The sequence below is a fragment of the Cervus elaphus genome, chromosome 30 (genome assembly GCF_910594005.1).
Source record: "Cervus elaphus chromosome 30, mCerEla1.1, whole genome shotgun sequence".
NCBI lineage: Eukaryota > Metazoa > Chordata > Mammalia > Artiodactyla > Cervidae > Cervus > Cervus elaphus.
The window spans coordinates 45662194-45683025 of record NC_057844.1 but is presented as its reverse complement, the minus strand read 5'-3'; the positions used below and the strand labels follow the sequence as shown (position 1 = coordinate 45683025).

General features: G+C 34.5%; 1 protein-coding gene across 2 annotated transcripts in view; it reads left to right on the top strand.

The window, feature by feature from the left end:
* The window catches only part of DACH1 (dachshund family transcription factor 1), a 451469-nt gene that overhangs the window by 295919 nt on the left and 134718 nt on the right, over window positions 1–20832 (top strand). The window contains exons 4-5 of one of the 2 annotated variants that reach the window (XM_043892205.1): window positions 11900–12055; window positions 12504–12676. In XM_043892205.1, the coding sequence (XP_043748140.1) occupies window positions 11900–12055; window positions 12504–12676 (329 nt within the window). The remainder of the gene's footprint in view (window positions 1–11899; window positions 12056–12503; window positions 12677–20832) is intronic. The other variant, XM_043892206.1, reaches the window with a different exon arrangement.

The window sequence follows — 20832 nt, the reverse complement described above, 5'->3', positions numbered from 1 at the left end:
CTATCTACTTAAATCATAGTTAGGATTGTTAAATCTTTATATCCAATCATAATATTCTATGTTTACTCACTCCGTACTAACTGAGGACCCAACATCTGTCAGGCATTAATGTTGACTGTTTTATTAAAAAGAATATTATACCTTACAAGTAAGTGGGAAGAGTTGAAATTATAAAAATGGATTGATACCCTTTTGTATTAGTAATCTATTGTATGCATCATATACCAAATTATGCTTATTACTGCTCAGCTTTCTAGACTTTATTTTCTAAATCATACTGTTTGGCTTGTTTGGGACATGCTCTGTGGTTTTCAGTAGAAATACATTTTTAGTGCAAATAACTTTTATGTTTTCTGTATCCTCTTCAAGAAACATGGCTTAATTTCCCATTTTTCAAATCAATGACATCCAAATCTTCCTTACTGAGCATCTGCTGACTATCCAAATTTCAGTGCCATATTTTCAATGCTTGTTGTCAGCCTCATTTGAGTGCTCCTGAAATACCTCAAAGTTTAGAATAGAAACGATTTTTATCCATAATGAAATCTGATCTTCCTTATAAAGGTGATTAAAACCTTGTATTATGAGTTCAGAATTCTAAGATCTAAATCCCAGGGCAAATTAAGTCAACTTTAATAATACTAGTGTGGATCTATCTCAGATGTTCTAAAGATTTATTGAGATAGTGCATGTAAAAGCTGAATATAATGCCTGACACATTGAAAGCAGGTGATACATATTTGGTATAATCATCATCATCATTGACTTATTAATAATACCACCATGTACCTAATTGTTAACTAGATACTGAAGTTATCTTTCATTTTCTACTCTCTTCATCTCTATTTGTATCCAAATGATACCACATTGTAAGTGTTTTTCCAAAAATATCAGACATATTTCCTATTCTTCATCATCTCTTTTATTCCAGTCAAAGTATAAAAGTATGTGCACATATGCTGTATCTATGTATCTCTCTTTTCTGCTACAAACTGGTCAAGAACAAAGATCATAGTGTATTATTTTTGAAATCCATGTTGAAGTTTACCACATGTGAATATAAAAATTGGTCTGGGTTTGCAACTCTCAACTCAAGAACTGACAGAGCTAGTCCTACTTTATTAAATGCTGAGGATACAATGACTAGCAAAAGAGACATAAGCCTGATCATGTGGCACTTGCGTTAAGAGAAGAAATGTTGGCTTTTTTTTCTTTAATAGCAATGGGAAACAATGGAAGTCCTCTACATAGGGGAGTGACAATGTAAGATTTGTAATTAAAAGTAATGATGGTCCCTGAATCAAATTACAGCAGCAGATAGAGAAAAAGAGTAGAGATAAATTACACAGATGAAATAAACAGGACATGAAAAGAAATTGGACATCAGTAGTATCCAGTGAAAGAGGGGGAGAAGAAGATGATTCCTAGGTTTCTGGCTTATACAACTAGTTGGTCATGTCATTCTTTGAGGTTAACTAAGTTTGAGGAGAAGATAATTTAACTTAGATCCATGCATATGAGAAATATCAAAATTCCCATGAGCCTGCTATACTACCTGTAAGGGTTTATGATTTGTGGAAAATTCAGTCGCATTTTTGGCTCAACTAAGAAGATTTTTCAGTTTCAACATGTATCACCAGAGGCGGGATAGGGAGGATAGAAAGAAGGTAATTGGATGAAGGCAATCAAAAGGCACAAACTTCCGATTATAAGATAAATACTAGGAATGTAATATAAATATGATAAATATAAGTAACACTGGTATTATATATGGAAGCTGTTAGGAGAATAAGTCATGTAAGACCTTTCATCATAGGAATCTTTTTATTTCTATTTCTTTAATTTTGTAAAGGTATGAGATGATGGATGTCCACTAAATTTATCATGATAATCATTTTATGACATTTATGATAATCATTTTATGACATAAGAGATTTTATGACATATGTCAAGTCATTATGATATACATGTTGAACTTTTACAGTGCTGTATGTCAATTATATCCCAACAGAACAGAAGGAAAGAAAATAAAATAGAAAATATTATATGAAAGACTAAGGGCTAATACTGATTTCAACTTACCATGAGCAACACTTACGCATGAACATAAAATTGTTAATATTATATACCATGGCATTGAGTACTCTACTAACAGTATAGAAAGTAGATTAACTTGAAATTTTATTTTATATAATTGTAAATCTATAGGAAAGTTACAGTATCTTTAGAGAGGAAAATTTCTAGTTCATTTGTTTGCCTAATGGAAAAGCAATTTGATGAGTTAAAATGGGAAGAGGTAGCAATTCACTGACATTGACAATGAGAAAGGTTAAAAGATACAGTTAAATTAGTATGGATACATTATACCAAATTGCTTTACATTATACCAAATGCATTATTTTTAGACTGGGAAGCTTAAATATGTTCCTAATAATGTTATTTCTACACCATCTATTATGGGATTATAGTTTAACTATGGAAATCAACCAATCTGTTGCAGTATTTTAATTTCCGCTAAATAGAAACATTTGACTCTTGCTTACAGTCATCCACATCAGCAAGACACCCAAATATTTAGTCAATACAATTAATCTGGGTACTATTTCTTTCCTCATACTGAGTTCCTTGTAACTATTTACCAGTCTGAGTCTGTATTTGTTTGTTTTGTTTGTTTTGCAGGATCTATTTTACCTGGTTAACACTTAGAACATGGTGCTAATGAGTCCAAAGAAAACAAGATAAAAAAGCAGTGTTTTCTGATATAATTATCTGTCTTCTCCACATTAAGTATTTAAACTTTTATCTTTATAACAATAGTGTTCTTTCTCTTAAATTGCATCAAAACTTTCTGAAATGGTATAAAATAAGGGAAAACCCATAAAGTACTGTATTCTTTAATATAATGACACATTCTAGTAACTTTCATGAGTCCAAAATTGAGGTTATTTAAATTGGAAACTATTGTCTATTCTAAGTTAACTAATGCTGTTTCAGTTTTCCATGATTCCTCAAAGATTTTCAGTGTAATTATTTTTTAATAATATCTGCCTGTTCTTTAAGACTTCATCTAGGTATCCCATCTGACATTAATGACTTGAACTTCAGCTTTGGTTTTACAATTTGTTTCTTATTATTGCAAGTTGAACAGTCATAGCCATGGTAAATGATATTCAAGCAAAATGAAAAAAAATAAACCGTTCCGATTTCCAGTTTTCTGTGTGCCACTTTGTGCTGAACATTAACGTTTGCTACTTTTGACAGCATTGTGGATTATGCAAGGTGAAAAGAATCTCAACTAGATGAAATGTAGCTAATATCATAGTTCTGATGAGTCTAAGAACACTGGTAGCCACTGATAGCACCAGTATTATATTATCACCATTGCATATAAAATAAAATGTTTCAAAACAGCTCTGCATTCAAAATAAAGTAAAAGGTAAAATAGAAAACTACTTGTATGGCAAGAGTTTTAAACTTCTAGTTCACGAATATGTAACACTCAGAGTTAGGTTTACTTAATGACAGATAACTGAAGAAAATCTCTAGTTATTTCTGGAAAAGAACATATTTTCCTAAATGACTCATATTTATTGACAGTGGGATAGTTAGAATTCATAAAAATATTATTCTTTCTCTCTAGGAAAAAAATTGCATTTCCAAATCAAACGAGCTATATGTGCAAATATAAATTTTAGACTCTGGAAATGGCCTACTCTATGGGCATTATTGTGCAATACCAATTAGGAGGTGTTTGTGCTGTTTTCTTTGCTAAACCACTATACTTAAATGGAACATTTAAAATTGTGCCCCAATTAATTGTATCCTTTACAGATTGCCTCTTCCTCATTTTAAGATAAAGCAATTTGATTAAGTTGAACCAAAAACCAGATGATTTAAGTGTTTCTATGTTTCTATTTTCTAAAGTATATCACTTAGCTCAAATCATTATCCAGAAAAATGATTTAAAATATTACATTACAATAATTCGTGACAGAACTGTGTCTCCTATTTATGCAAAATACTTATATGCTGACAGGTCATATCACACTTTTTATTACAGTGAAGTTTATCCTCTAAAAGATAACTTGTTTATACTCACCTACTTCTGAAGTAACAGCTAAATATCTGTAGCAACTGAGACTAGTATTTACTTTTCCTTGGTAGCCTTGATTCTATTGTTAAGATGGCGTTGACATCCTTCTAAGTGGTCTCCAATGGTACGGAGTAAATGCCTGCTCCAGCCATCATTTTCATTGTAAACGAATCTTGACAAAGTCAGGTTCCCGTCACAGTCTATCAGCATCACTCACTAAGCTGTGGTGTGACCGTTAGTCCCTTTGAGACTTGCCTCCTTTATCACGGTCAGCCCGTGGGAAAATCTGAACAAAAAGTTACATGTCAACTAGGTATGAAAGAAAATAACATTTAAATATACTTTTACTCTTAATGCATGATAGTTTCAAAGACATTTCTTTTTTACAGATCACTTTAACTTTGTGTTTGATTATTTTACATGTGCTCATGTGCATCTAAAAATATGGTGACCTTCTCTTTTGGAACCTATTTCTTATTAGATATGTTTGGGATTCAATAATATAATTATTTGGGGTAGGATTTTAATTACTATCCCTGATATATATACCCAAAGTTTTCTTTTTTTTTTTTAACTTAAAGAGAAACAGTATTAACATCCTTCTCCAAAACATTTTTTCTTTCCTATTTAAAAGTTGTCTTCTAAAAAATGATCTTTATTTCATTAGTGATTATCCCCACATTTAATCATTCTTTATTTTTTACTAATGTAATCTTTTTTCTTTGAATTTCTGTCTTAGTCGGTAATTTAAAGTTTCAGTTGATTTATGAAGTAACATTTCAAAAATTGAGCATTCATATTTCTTTCCTTTTATTTCAGTTTTTTCTTAATGAACCAGTTACTAAAATTCTACTTAGAATACAGTCAAGTTTCTGATTAGTTCTATTGAATAATCTAAATAACTTGGATGTTGGATTTGAAATAGGAATTTTCCTATGGTTACACAGGAGACAAAATTTAAAATATACCTCAATTTTAAAAAAGTAAAAATCGATCAGTACTTATTAATAGCAGCTGAACCAAAGTTGCTACCTTAACGATCACTCCAGACTCCACAGATTTCCTCCTCTTCCATTTATAGGAGAGGATGACCACCATGGGAGAGGGAGTTTGAAAAAAAACAACAACTGGTAGTGAAAAGACAGAACCTAAGGGAGGCCACGTGACTTAGTGATTCCTTTTTGAGGGTCCTTTCTCACCACCAAGTGCTGGGAGAGGAGCGAGTATTACTCAAGGATTACAGATACCTCCACCTCATTTCATAGCTGAATGTCTGCTGCGGCTGAACTGTTTTCTGTACATGTTTGAACAGGGGGAGAAAGGATTGAGGAGGTGGCAGAATAGAGAGAGTTGACATCTTCAGAACTAAATGATACACATCAGGGTGAGGGCCTTTGTATCAAAAGACCATGAAAATAGAAAGCCCACAGATAAATCCGTGCACCTATGGACACCTTATTTTTTACAAAGGAGGCAAGAATATACAATGGAGAAAAGACAAGCTATTAAACAAGTGGTGCTGGGAAAACTGGGCAACCACTTGTAAAAGAATGAAACTAGAACACTTTCTAACACCACGCACAAAAATAAACTCAAAATGGATTAAAGATCTAAATGCAAGACCAGAAACCATAAAACTCCTACAGGAAAACACAGGCAAAATAATCTCTGACATAAATCACAGCAGGATCCTCTATGAACCACCTCCCAGAGGAATGGAAATAAAAGCAAAAATAAGCAAATGGGACCTAATTAAACTTAAAAGCTTTTGCACAATGAAGGAAACTATAAGTAAGGTGAAAAGACAGTCTTCAGAATGGGAGAAAATAATAGCAAATAAAGCAGCTGAGAAAGAATTAATCTCAAAAATATACAAGCAGCTCATGCAGCTCAATTCCAGAAAAATAAACGACCCAATCAAATAAAGGGCCAAAGAACTAAACAGACATTTCTCCAAAGAAGACATACAGATGGCTAACAAACACATGAAAAGGTGCTCAACATCACTCTTTATCAGAGAAATGCAAATCAAAACCACAATGAGGTTCTACCTTACACCGGTCAGAATGGCTGCCATCAAAAAGTCTACAAGCAATAAATGCTGGAGAGGGTGTGGCGAAAAAGGAACCCTCTTACACTGTTGGTGGGAATGCAAACTAGTACAGCCACTATGGAGAGCAGTGTGGAGATTCCTTAAAAACCTGGAAACAGAACTCCCATACGACCCAGAAATCCCACTGCTGGGCATACACACCGAGGAAACCAGAATTGAAAGAGACATGTGTACATCAATGTTCATCTCAGCACTGTTTACAATAGCCAGGACATGGAAGCAACCTAGATGTCCATCAGCAGATGAATGGATAAGAAAGCTGTGGTACATATATACAATGGAATATTACTCAGCTATTATAAAGAATGCATTTGAATCAATTCTAATGAGGTAGATGAAACTAGATCCTATTATACAGAGTGAAGTAGGTCAGAAAGAAAAACACCAATACAGTATATTAATGCATACATGTAGAATTTAGAAAGGTGGTAACAATGATCCTATATGCGAGGCAGCAAAAGAGACACAGATGTAAAGAACAGACTTTTGGACTCTGTGGGAGAAGGAGAGGGTGGGGTGATTTGAGAGAATAGCATTGAAGGTGCTATGGATATTACCATATGAAAAATAGATAGCCAGTCCAAGTTTGATGCATGAGACAGGGTGCTCAGGTCTGGTGAACTGGGATGACTCTGAGGGATGGGATGGGAAGGGAGTTGGGAAGGGGGGTCAGGATGGGGAACACATGTACACCTATGGCTGATTCATGTCAAAGTATGGCAAAAACCACTATAATATTGTAAAGTAATTAGCCTCCAACTAAAATAAATAAATAAAATTTTAAAAGACCATGACGTTTAGGGAGCTTGCTGCTGCTGCTAAGTCGCTTCAGTTGTGTCCAACTCTGTGTGACTCCATAGACGGCAGCCCACCAAGCCCCCATCCCTGGGATTCTCCAGGCAAGAACACTGGAGTGGGTTGCCATTTCCTTCTCCAATGCATGAAACTGAAAAGCGAAAGTGAAGTCGCTCAGTCGTGTCCGACTCTTTGCAACCCCATGGACTGCAGCCTACCAGGCTCCTCTGTCCATGGGATTTTCCAGGCAAGAGTACTGGAGTGGGGTGCCATTGCCTTCTCCTTAGGGAGCTTGGAAGAGCACAAAGTTGAAGGAAATTTCCATTGTCAAGGACCTATGCAATTAAGAGGTCTTGCTAGATGACCCCAACAAGTGATCAAACATTATATACCAGGGGATACTCCGGATATAGACACCTGCCATGTGGGAGATGTCAGTGATCAGTAAGCACAGCCATAGGAATGACAGTGTGAGCAGAACTTGAGCAGGGGCCAGTTGGATGGGAGAAGACACCTTCCTTTTCTTACCAGGAGAAGGGAGAAGAATGGATGACAAGCTGTCCAAGCCCCTCTGATTTCCAACTACCCTAGGTTCCAGGGCTAGCAGGTGGTGACAGACAGGAGGATGCAGAGAGCAGTATAAAATAGAATGGATTTTTGTATGCTCAAAATCTGCTCAAGGTTATTAAGGAGTAGAAGAGGGGGTCTTGACAGAGCATATTTGAAGGCCATAATTGGAGTGAAAAGTTTATATTTGCTATCTGTCAGTGCTGTTTGATAATCTGGTTATCTTTAGGGTAGAGATAGCTTCAAATTTATGGGTTTCTTCCCAAAGCAGTCTATTTCTCTGTTTACCAGATCCATCATAAAATATATATCATATAATATCTTAAAAATATAAAATGGAAGCATAGAAAAAAAAGCATCTGAGTTACAAAAAGACTAAGATAGTCCATCCAACTATTTACGTTTTCAGAAAATATAACTAAGTTTTAAAGTTGGGGTGGAGATGTAAGCAGGGAATCTCCCATAGGGGTTCCTTATGAACTTGAATTTCAGTAACAGTGAACTGCAAAATCATGGTTCCCACGTGGCTTGGTGGTAAAGAATCTGCTTGTCAATGCAGGAGATGCAGGTTCAATTCCGGGGTAGGGAAGATCTGGAGAAGATGTAATGGCAACACACTCCAATATTCTTGCCTGAAGGATTTCCATGGACAGAGGAGTCTGGTGAGGCTACAGTCCATGGAGTCACAAAAAGGACACAACTTAGCAACTAAACAGCAATAAAACCTTAAAATCATCTTATTTATCCATGAGAAATACACAGCTTTTACAGGAAAGGAAAGCTAAACACACACAATCACTTTTTGTATATAAGTTCCATATGTTTGCATATATGTAATAATATATTCTTGCTATCAATATAATTAAGCAGAGTAAATAAATTGTTTCAGATTATATAAATACATAATAAATAGCTTTTAGCTAGAGACAAAATTGGTAATCAGGTGTTAATTTCAATTTTTCCTCTTGCATTCATATGCCCACCTAATCTTGTTGCGGTAAAATAGTACATTTGCTAGTTCTTTATCCACCAAACCACACCAAACCACACACATTAGAAGCTGGCCTGCCTGATGCTTGCAGTTACACTACTTAATTTCTTCATATAATAGCTGCCTATGTGTTCTGCTGTCAGTCAGAGCACAGATTTATTTCCACCTGTGTAAGCAGGTGTCTAGCCTGAGGTTCTCCCACTGCTTCTCCACAATCTCTGTTTAGGATTAGGTATGGGAGATTGTCTCTCCCTTCCCCCCATCCCCCAACACATTAAAATATCCATATGAGGTCTAAATAATCAAACAGAAGATGTGCTGAGCCTTTTCACAAGCTCATGACCATTTTCCTTGGTTTGGAATGATTTTATACATTTATCAAATGTCTGAGTTTCTGCACACTTGCCTCCGCTCCATATTATAATATATATTCTTTGAGGATACTAGGACTAGATCAAGGTTTATTTGTACTCCAGTGTAAAATCAAAGAAATGGTGGGATTCCACTAGAATGAAAGAGGAGAGATCAGTTCTTTTCTGTGTCTCTCCAACTCCCCTTACCACATGTTGGGCTTCCTTTGTGGCTCAGCTGGTAAAGAATCCACCCATGATGTGGGAGACCTGGGTTCGATTCCTGGGTTGGGAAGATCCACTGGAGAAGGGAACGGCTACCCCCTCCAGTATTCTGGCCTGGAGAGTTCCATGGACTGTATAGTCCAGGGGGTCGCAAAGAGTCGGACTCGATTGAGCGACTTTCACCTTCACCACGTTGGGACTTTTCTTTTATAGGAAATCTGCTGTCTCCTGTAAGTTTTTATTCAGACTTAATAATAAACTTTAATCTCAAAGGTATATATGCATATGCATGATTGTGTGTAGGCTCATAAGTAGATACTGGCTTATATCATTAAATATATTGATTTAAAGCAAAGCAGTTGAAAATTATACCTTTAATAACTATGGTCACGTCTTGTTCTGAAATGGCCTATTTTCAATTCTTATTTATTCATGCTAATAGAGGAGCAGGATGTTATAAATTATGCAAAAATCACTTACAGCTGACTTGGTTATATATTGTATATTTTTCATCAGACTTAGTTTCTTAATTGTTTGCTCTATTTATTACCCAAATGAGTTAACATCATGAGTATTTAACAAATGATGATTGGCGGAGATGGCTAGGAGCATTTTATGTAGTGAGAAAATCGAATCTATGGAAAATTCTCATATGGACGATTGATAGTTACCTTACACAAGGACTGATATACCATGATCCAAAAGAGATGTGGAAATAGGTAGCATTTTGTCTATAATCTTTTATCAGGATGATTTAATCAGAATTTTAACTTTATGTTTTATACCTTGATAATGTGAAAAAATAGAATTATAAGTGCTTCTCTACTGATTTGAGAGGGAAACTGAAGTATCTTTAGAAAATGTCTTTTTCCCACATATTAACTAGTAATTAAGATGTAACTAAAAGAATTTGGCTCAACTGAACAGAGAAATAGGTAATAGGTATAAGCAGAACTCAAATTCAGTCCAAAATAATGAATGTGAAAAATTTTCCCATTTTCATTTATTAGTTAATTAACCTCAAAAATGCGATCTAATGTGAAAATGTAGTCCTTGGATATTTTTTTTCTTTTTGGCCTTTGGATATTTTAAATGAAATAGAAAGAAAAAATAATTTATTATATATAAATTTCCAATGCAATTTTCATATTCAAATAACATTTATTCCAAAGGGTTATTTCTATATCCAAATAGTTGGTATTTATACTTTAACTCTTATTTTAACTGATAACATAAAAAGAAAATAAGTAATGATGACTTTTGTACATACTTTGATATGGCAATATAAAGTGAAAATGTTTCAGATGTTTTATCACTGAATACTTTATTGACGTAATATGTTCAAAATTTATATACTTATAACTTCTCCATGTTTGAGTAGGACCTTGTTATAAAGTATTGAAAAAGTCATGAGTAGAGAAATAAGCTGTATAAATTTGTGAAAATAGAGGTGAATTTTTATGTCATAACGTAGTAGCAAGTTGGAGAAATTTCTCTTATGTGAGTCACTTTTGTATGAAGCTATAAACCTCCTCTTTTTTCTTTTTTAAGCCAAAAACTGTCATGGTTTCTTGTAAAATAATATAGATAAGAAAGATATTCATTTTAATTGATTCTTTTCATTGTTTAATAAAATTGCTTTGTTTGATTGCTGAAGAGTTTGAATTGAGTTTTCATTACCCACTCCTGAACAATTTACTCTAAGATCCAGACAGTATTGAGCTAATGAGTTTGAATTTATATTGAACCTTAACTGTCTTCATGAAGTAAATGGAAAAAATCATGGCAATAACTAAGTATTCTTCATTAAAAACTATGTCGTAGAGATTTTACAATGAGGCTTTAAATAGAGCTAAAATGTTTAAATTGGAGTTTTACCAATTTTGCTGTTTCTAAGCATATTATATGAAAAGATGGTTTCTTTTCCTTTTTAAGAAATGGAAACTCATAAACCGACAGGGATATTACAGAAAATTTCTTTCAAGTGGGTAGCTTGTACATTCAGTAGATTCAGTTAAGCAATAAATGTTAAAATAATTTAATCTGAGAACATTCCTACATTAAAATGATATATAAAAATCTTTCAAGGAGTATCTTATTAAGTGTTTCAAGATTCTCTTGATCCAAAACACTGTCACAATTTTAAAAAGCATGTCCTCAAATGCACTGTTGTGACTTCGGCATTGGTATTGCCACAATTATAAACTTGTTTCTCTGTAATTGAAAACAGGAGATGTTGATACGTATACATTTAATTTATTGCTTTGATATTATTATCTTTTGTAAAGTGATCTTTGGGTTCTCTGTATTCTATCTAATCAAGTTGGGCATTTAATAATTCCATGTTTGGCACTTGCCGAGGAATTAAGTTAGGAACCTTAACTCTGAAGGGTGACTAGGATTCCATTAAGCAAGGATAACTTCGCATTCTATAACTATCACTGTGATTCAGGCCCAAGAGGTAATGAGTCCTCTAGGTATATAATAGAGTCAATTTTATATTAGGTTGGTTAGTCAAACAGTATTAAACCCCACAAATAGGCTACCTATTGTAGAAATGTCATTTTTCAAAAACTACATTCAAGAAATAGAAAAACAAAAGGAAAATATGGTTTAGGAGAAATTTATCTACTTGAGCTTATTTCCCAAGAAATCACTTAGCCACTTTCCAAATGTGATATATTTTTCAAAACATCAATTAAAATTAGTCATTAGAAGATTTGGAATAATACTGTAGACAAATAATTTATATTCATTCCCCACAGGCAGCAGTGATGGTTCTTGGGATAAAGAAACACTGTACTCTTCCCCACCCCAGGGATCTCAGGCTTCTGTTACCCATCCCCGCATACCTGGAGTGCATAGCCTTCCAGTTAGTCATCCTCTCCACCATCTTCAGCAGAGCCACCTTCTGCCAAATGGTACGATGGCATTTTTTAGCACTAAAAATAATAGCTGTAAAGGAAAAAAAAAGTAATGATCAGATAGTAAAATATAGGACATAATTGAAATGTATATTACATTTAGATAGTTAATTATGATAAAGAAAACCATAGTATTTAAACCAAGAATTAGACTGATCAGAATAATGTAGCAAAAAATTAACTGTTTATATTTAAAACCAGTGAAGAGTGGTGAGTGATAAAACATGGCACCAAACTGGTTAGTTTTTACTTTAGTTTCCCTGAGTGATAAATGGGCATTGTTGCATACAAGAGGACAAATATTTTTCCTTTGTTATTATTGGAACATTTTTGAATGCTTCAATTTTCAATGATTATGTTCTTAACCATTTTAATTAGTGAGATATACTATGTTTCATCGTTCTATTTGAATAGAGAGATGATGATACATGTGTATTTTTTACAGGACTGGAGCTCCCTTTTATGATGATGCCCCACCCTCTAATTCCTGTCAGCCTACCTCCAGCATCTGTCACCATGGCAATGAGCCAGATGAACCATCTTAGCACCATTGCAAATATGGCGGCAGCAGCACAAGTTCAGAGTCCCCCATCCAGAGTCGAGACATCTGTTATTAAGGTAATTGTTTAATTATACGACTGATTTGGCCAAAACCAAGACCATCTTAAGTCACCATCACTCAATCCATTTTTCTTATTCCACAAGCAGTTCTAACTTTAAAAAGCTAAGTAATACAGTAAATAGATTATAAGAAAAAGTCACTTATAGTAATTAGAACCATGGGTGCAATATTTAAGAAGGTTAGGTTAACTTAAAGTTCTATAATATATCTACTAAGAGGGAGATGAACATAGAGTATTAAATGATATATTTCAAATTTTGTGTGTGTGCTTGTAAGTATGGTTGTGTTTGTGTTCGTGGGTATGTGTCCATATTTGTGTTTTGTTATGAGTCTCGAGATATGGAGATTAGTATCTGATTTGTTTTCAGAAGACCACAAGGGTTAAATTATGTTTCTGCCACTTAACTAGCTCTGTCATCTTGATTTAACTTGATCTTTCTGATTGTTTCTATACCTAAAAATGAATAATACAGTGTGGATATAAAAAACTAAATGAAGTAATAAAATTGGAAGTTTTTTGTAGATTAAAAAATAAATAGGAAGTGGAAAATAACATTATTGTTATCTAAACATCACATATGTATATATGTACACAATTCTCTGACTCTCTCTGTATATGTGTGTGGGAGGTATGTTTACACTTTTAAATGTGTGTGTATCTGTATATACTTTTTCATTCATATTACTTTATAATGTATTTTTAAATCAAAGTACTTTAAATGCATTGACAGAATAGACTATTAATTTTTAAACTAAGTAAAAGGCACCTCATACTGCATTATCCATATTTGACATAATTATTATCCTGTTTTTCTGAATATAAAACATGTGAGTTTAGGGGAGTCTCTGGAGCATGTTTTACATAAATGGCCTTGTTACAATTTTTATTCATTGCTTGTGGGAATGCAAAATTTAATGCCCATTTTAGTATACAGTTTGGTGGTTTCTAATGAAACTAAACATGCTCTTACCATACAATCATATGATTTTTACCCAAAGGAGTTGAACATTGATGTCTACACAAAAATTTGCACATGGACATTTATAGCAGTTGTTTTCGTAATTGCCAAAACTTGGAAGCAACCAAGATTCCCTTCAGTAGTTTACTAGATATTTAAAAAAAAAAGTGTATATCCATCTGCTATGACTGTTTTTTACCATTTGTGACAACATGGATGTCCCTGCAGGGTATTATACTTAGTGAAATAAAGCAGACAGAGAAAGGCAAATAGTGCATTTTTTCACTTTTATTTAGAGTCTTAAAAAATAAAACAAATGAAGAAGCACAACAAATAGATTCACAGATAACAGAAAACAAACTAGTGGTTACCTGAGGGAAGAGGGTTGGGCGAGGAGCAAATAGGTGAAAGGGGTTAGAGGTACCAAACTATTAGGTACAAGTAAACGTGCAACAAACATGTGGTGTACAATGCAGAAAATATAGTCCATATTTTATAATAACTTTATATGGAGAGTAATATATAAAAATACCAAGTTGCTATGATATACACCTGAAAATAATACAATATTATATGTCAACTGTGTTTCCAAAAAATAAATTAACATTTATTAAATGGGTAAGCCATGGTTCAATAAGAGATCATTTGAAAAAATGAAATAGAGAAGTTTATTAATCATAGGATCTGGAGGAAGTGTTGATACTTGGCATGCCTCCAGAGACCAGACAGGAAGGTTAAGATGGAGTACAGACAGATAGGGCAAGGCAGGACCTGAGGCAAATGCCTTATTAGGATCCATGGATGAGTACTTTGGGGTTTCCAAGCTAAGGTTGGATTGGTCGATTCAAACCAAAGAGTATGATTTTGGTAAGCCTCCCAGGGATCTTATCTAGGAAGACTGTTGAACACAAGGGCTGTTGAGGAAATCATACCAGGAACATATATTTGTTCATTACTCTGGTATGCACTAACATGAAGGGGCTAGTGTCAATATAAGGTCCCTGCAGTCCACTTGGTCAAAGAAAATGGATGCTGAGGCAGTCATTCTAAGGAGTAGCTTAGCTGAATTCTCACTACCATACAAAGGAATATTATTAAGAGCTAAAAAGAAATGAGCTATCAAGCCATGAAAAGAAACTCAAGTGCATACTGCTAAGTTAAAAAAGCTAGTTTGAAAAGGTTTCACACCATATGGTTTCAAGTGTAGGATATACTGGAAAAAGTCAAAACAATGGAGATCCTAAAAACAGCGGTTCACAACCATCCAGGCCATAGACGGGAACCAGTACATGACCTGCTAGGAGCCTGACCACACAGCAGGAGGTGAGTGGTGGCAGGTTAACAAGGCTTCATCTGTATTTACAGTCACTCCCCATCACTCACTTTACTGCCTGATCTCAGGAATACAAACTGGGGGCTCCCTCCTATTCTCCATTATAGAGAGCTGTATATTTACTTCATTACATATCACAATGTAATAATAATAAACATAAAGTACAGAATGAATGTAATGTGCTTGAATCATCCCCAGACTATCCCCAATCCCATCCGTGGAAAAATTGTCTTCCACAGAGCTGGTCCCTGGTGCTAAAATGTTGAAGATCACTGCTAAAAACATCAGTGGTGGCTAGTGGGTGGGAGCAGGGGATGAATAGAGAATGGGGAGTTTTTACGACTATGGACATACCCTGTATGATACAGTGATGGTTTTAAGGTATTATGCATTTTATAAAGGTCTCGTTATTACTTACCGAAAAAGTTGAGTAATACGCAAATAGGATTTTTTTCACATAATAGTGGCTCTGTAAACAAAGAGGAATGGAATCCCCGTCTCTTATGTCTCCTGCATTGGTAGGTGAGTTCTTTGTCACTAGCGCCACCTAGGAAACCCCAAACAAAGATGGGCTTATGTTCCTTATGTAATTTTCAGAAGTATCCTTACCAGAGAAAAATAACAAATAGCAAAGGAGACCTAGATGAACTAATAAAGCATCCTTTCTTGAGAGAATGTCAGTGAGTGCTGCATTGTTATTAGTCAAAGAACTGAGAAGAGAACTTTTTCAAATCCTGAGTGACTTTTAACTACTAGATAATTTGTTAATTTGTTAATCACAGTATCAATTCAACTTACAATCATTTCTGGTAATAGTTATTACTGAGAACTTAGCATTCTTATCGCCTCACTCATTTGAAGCAGTGTTTAGAAAACTCTCATTATACATATTAATTAAAATTATTTTAGAGGAAATTTTTATTTTCCCCAAAGAAAATGTTTAACTCTTATGTCACATCAAATAGTGTGGGGCCAAGTGGATAATTAGAATATAGCCTACAGTTTGGTTGCCTGAAAAGATTCTAAATATAAAGGCTAATTAAAAGTGAAATGTTAAATACCAAAAAAGATTTACCTGTATTGGAAAAAAAATTATAAAACAAGAAAAAATAGGTATCATCCCTATATGGGAATGTGCTAGCTACATTTTTTGATAGTAATGATAAGAATTAAACTTAAAATTCAACCTAAATGAAAACAGCAATAAGAATTTATTGAACAGAAGAGAAGCAAAAACACAGCTCTTAGTGTTACATATATATTTATATATATTTTAAATTGTTATCCTTTACTACTAATTACAAGAACCACAATGATTTTCTCATAAATTTATTTTTGAAAATGTAGGTACTAGTTCCAGCACTAGAATAGGGTCTACATGCTGCTGAACTTGAGTAAATCTACCCTGCTGCCAATTTTTATAATGGACTATGTATGAGTTAGGAATGACTTTACATTTTTAAATGGTTGGAAAAACTCATAGGAAGAAAACTCTTTAATAACACATGAATATCATATGGAATTCAAATTTTGGTATCCGTAAATAAACTTTTTGGAATGTAGACACACACCAATTTACATAATATCCATGATTACTTTCACATATGGAGGCAGAGTTAAAAAAATATTTACCAATCTGCTCTTTACAGAAAAAAATGGCCAATCCTTGAATTTTTATTAACTTAAACCCATGTGAATCTTAGGCTGTGGTTAATTGAAGCAGCACAAATTAAACTCCCAAACACTATAGAGCAATAAGACTTGGCATTGAAAGAAAAGAAGAAAAACATTGAGGAAAAGAAAATTACATAGGTGAGGACAGTTGCAATATGACATGGTTATTTGCTTTAAATGCAAGCCTCCAAGACAGAGTCTGCTAAAGTATTGAATTTAGATTTTCTCTGGTTGATTGTCTTGGACTACTGTAAATATTAGTGCAATAACTTTGAGGAGAGAGGAAAAGGACATATGATGTTTATACACTAGTAATTCTACATTAAATCCCTAATAGCTAAATGTCTGTAAGATTATATCAAATTACTACAAGTTCTGTTTTAGTCTATTATGTACCAGATTGAAATCCATGTATCTTTATTGTTTAATATTCACAGAACATGAAGAGTAGAGGCTTTGAATGTTCAGTACAGTTCAGTCGCTCAGTCGTGTCCGACTCTTTGTGACCCCATGGACTGCAGCACACCAGGCCTCCCTGTCCATCCCCAAATCGTGGCGCTTACTCAAACTCATGCACATTTTGTCAGTGATGCCATCCAACCATCTCATCCTCTGTCATCCCCTTCTTCTCCTGCCTTCAATCTTTTCCAGCATCAGGGTCTTTTCCAATGAGTCGGCTCTTCACAATATGTGGTCAAAGTATTGGAGTTTCGGCTTTAACATCAGTCCTTCCAATGAATATTCAGGACTGATTTCCTTTAGGATGGATGGGTTGGATCTCCTTGCAGTCCAAGGGACTCTCAAGAGTCTTCTCCAACACAATGGTTCAAAAGCATCAATTCTTTGGTGCTCAACTTTCTTTATAGTCCAACTCTCACATCCATACATGACTACTGGAAAAACCATAGCCTTGACTAGACGGACCTTTGTTGGCAAAGTAATGTCTCTGCTTTTAAATATGCTGTCTAGGTTGGTCATAACTTTTCTTCCAAGGAGTAAGCGTCTTTTGATTTCATGGCTGCAATCACCATCTGCAGTGATTTTGGAGCCCAAAACTATAAAGTTGCTGCTGTTTCCACTGGTTCCCCATCTATTTGCTATGAAGTGATGGGACAAGATGCCATGATCTTTGTTTTCTGAGTGTTGAGCTTTAAGCCAACTTTTTCACTCTCCTCTTTTCACTTTCACCAAGAGGCTCTTTAATTCTTCTTCGCTTTCTGCCCTAAGGGTGGTGTCATCTGCATATCTGAGGTTATTGATATTTCTCCCAGCAATCTTGATTCCAGCTTGTGCTTCCTCCAGCCCAGCGTTTCTCATGATGTACTCTGCATGTAAGTTAAATAAGCAGGGTGACAGTATACAGCCTTGACATACTCCTTTTCCTATTTGGAACCAGTCTGTTGTTCCATGTCCAGTTCTAACTGTTGCTTCCTGACCTGCGTATAGATTTCTCAAGAGGCAGGTCAAGTGGTCTGGTATTCCCATCTCTTTCAGAATTTTCCACAGTTTATTGTGATCCACACAGTCAGAGGCTTTGGCATAGTCAATAAAGCAGAAGTAGATGTTTTTCTGGAATGCTCTTGCTTTTTCAATGATCCAGTGGTGTTGGCAATTTGATCTCTGGTTCCTATGCCTTTTCTAAAACCTGCTTGGACATCTTGAAGTTCATGGTTCATATACTGTTGAACCCTGGCTTAGAGAATTTTGAGCATTACTTTACTAGCATGTGAGATGAGTGCAGTTGTGCAATAGTTTGAGCATTCTTTGTCATTTCCTTTCTTTGGGATTGGAATGAAACTGACCTTTTCCAGTCCTGTGGCCACTGCTGAGTTTTCCAATTTTGCTGGCATTTTGAGTGCAACACTTTCACAGCATCATCTTTTAGGATTTGAAATAGCTCAACTGGTATATCACCTCCACTAGCTTTGTTCGTAGTGATGTGATGATGCTTCCTAAAGCCCACTTGACTTCACATCCCAGGATGTCTGGCTCTAGGTGAATGATCACACCATGGAATTATCTGGGTCATGAAGATCTTTTTTGTACAGTTGTTCTGTGTATTCTTGCCAATTCTTCTTACTATCTTCTGCTTCTGTTAGGTCCATACCATTTCTGTCCTTTATTTATTGAGCCCATCTTTGCATGAAATGTTCCCTTGGTATCTCTAATTTTCTTGAAGAGATCTCTAATTCATGAAGAGTTCTCTTGTCTTCAAATGTTAGATGTTTTGTAATCCAACTTCCCCCACAATGGAGAAATCATTCCTGCATACTCTCTACCCATTTTCATATATCTATTTTGTAGAAGGCCTATTCTGTTTTCAGCAAATTTAAGATTGATGAAGTTGTTCATTGATTAAGTTAAGATTTTCATCTCAATAGCTTCTACTTATATGTTGTATTTTCTTAAGAAAAAAATGTCTACTAATTATTCTGTTTTCTAACTCGATGGACATGGGTTTGGGTGGACTCCGGGAGTTTGTGATGGACAGGGAGGCCTGGCGTGCTGTGGTTCATGGGGTCGCAAAGAGTCGGGCACGACTGAGCGACTGAACTGAACTGAATTGGAATATTTAAGTTCTCTATTATATATAGTACTTATGGTATTTCCTTATTCCAAACCAAATATTCTAATTTCTTCTGACAAATTTTCATCCAACCTCATGATTGGATTTTTTTTTTTTAAATCAGCCCCCACCACACCTCCACTGCCTGCCTAATGTTTTAGTAGTGAATCCACAGAAAAGAGACCAAACTAACATAAAATTTAGCTTGGACAATACTTTATAAATTTAGTCATAGTTCATAACTTTTTGTTAGTTGAATGTGTGACTCAGTAAATTTCGTGGATTTTGATGTGAAATGGAACTAATTTAATTCTTTATCTTTCACTTGTATTAGGTATTTGCATTTATCCATATTAATTTTTTCCAGGCTATTGATTTAGGCTCTTTAGATGCTCTTTAACGTTAATATTCCAAACTATCATATTAGCTATTTATACCACCTTTGTATCATTTCCAAATTGTAAAAGGATGTATTACTTGTGTTACCTTAAATCACTGAGGAAAACAAACAGTATAAATCAAGAGATCAATTCCTCTTGTCATTAGAGAATTCCTAATAGGCTGAAATGCTCTACTCATTGATTCTCTTTGAGAATCATTCATCAAGTAGCCCCCAATCCCCCTGAATGAATCGATATTTTTCTCACTTTTATTTAATACATTCACAATGGTATTGTAAGGATTTTTTTTAATGGTTCTTGCTGAAATATAAAACAAATTTAAAGAAGAAAGGCAATGTATTTTAGTAGTTTAAAATATGAATTCTGGAGGAGGCCTCCTTGGTTTATATTCCAGCTCTGCCACCTCCTAGTCTTATGACCTTGCAAAAATCACTTAATGTCCAGTCTTTTTTTACTCTTCTGTACAATGGGGATTATTGTATTACCGCCTCATCAGGTTGTCATAATGAGTAAGTTGGTATTTATAAAATCATTAGAAGCCTTTCTACAGTGACATTATCATCACCTTATTTCCAGTTTATTTTCTTCCAACATATTCACAATCATCTGTTTAAAAATAAGTTCATAATTCTATATGGAACATGTGACAAGATTTTGAAATACAGTTGCAATAATGTAATAAGACCTCTCTCTCTCTCCCTTTTTCTTGTTTAGCTCTTCTCACATAACAAGAGTAGTGTATTTTGCTTTTGGGGGGTTGGTAGTTCAGTAGTATGCAAAGCAGACTTTTAAAGCATTTTTAAAATCACTTTTCCTTAATGATAATATAGAATTCTTTTGAGACATTTGGCAACATTCAAATTATTCTACATTACTGAATAAACATCTTGTTGCCTCATGTGCCGTATTACAATATTTTTCTAAGAACATAAAATATGACTTAATTTTAATTAATTTTCTCTACCAGTCTGCTGTTGTGTTGTATGTGTGTGTGAGAGAGAGAACTTAGAGATGGTTTAGGATATTCTCATTTAAAGAACTGAACACTGAAAATTTTTATATACAGTGTATAAATTTTACATTCTGCAATATCTTTTCTAAACAGGTCCCTAAAATGTTGTATCAGTAAATAATACTTTACTTGCATGAAGTTCAAAATGTTTAAAGATTATAAAAACTAGAACCAGAGTAACTGGATTCACAAAGTAGATTTATAAAA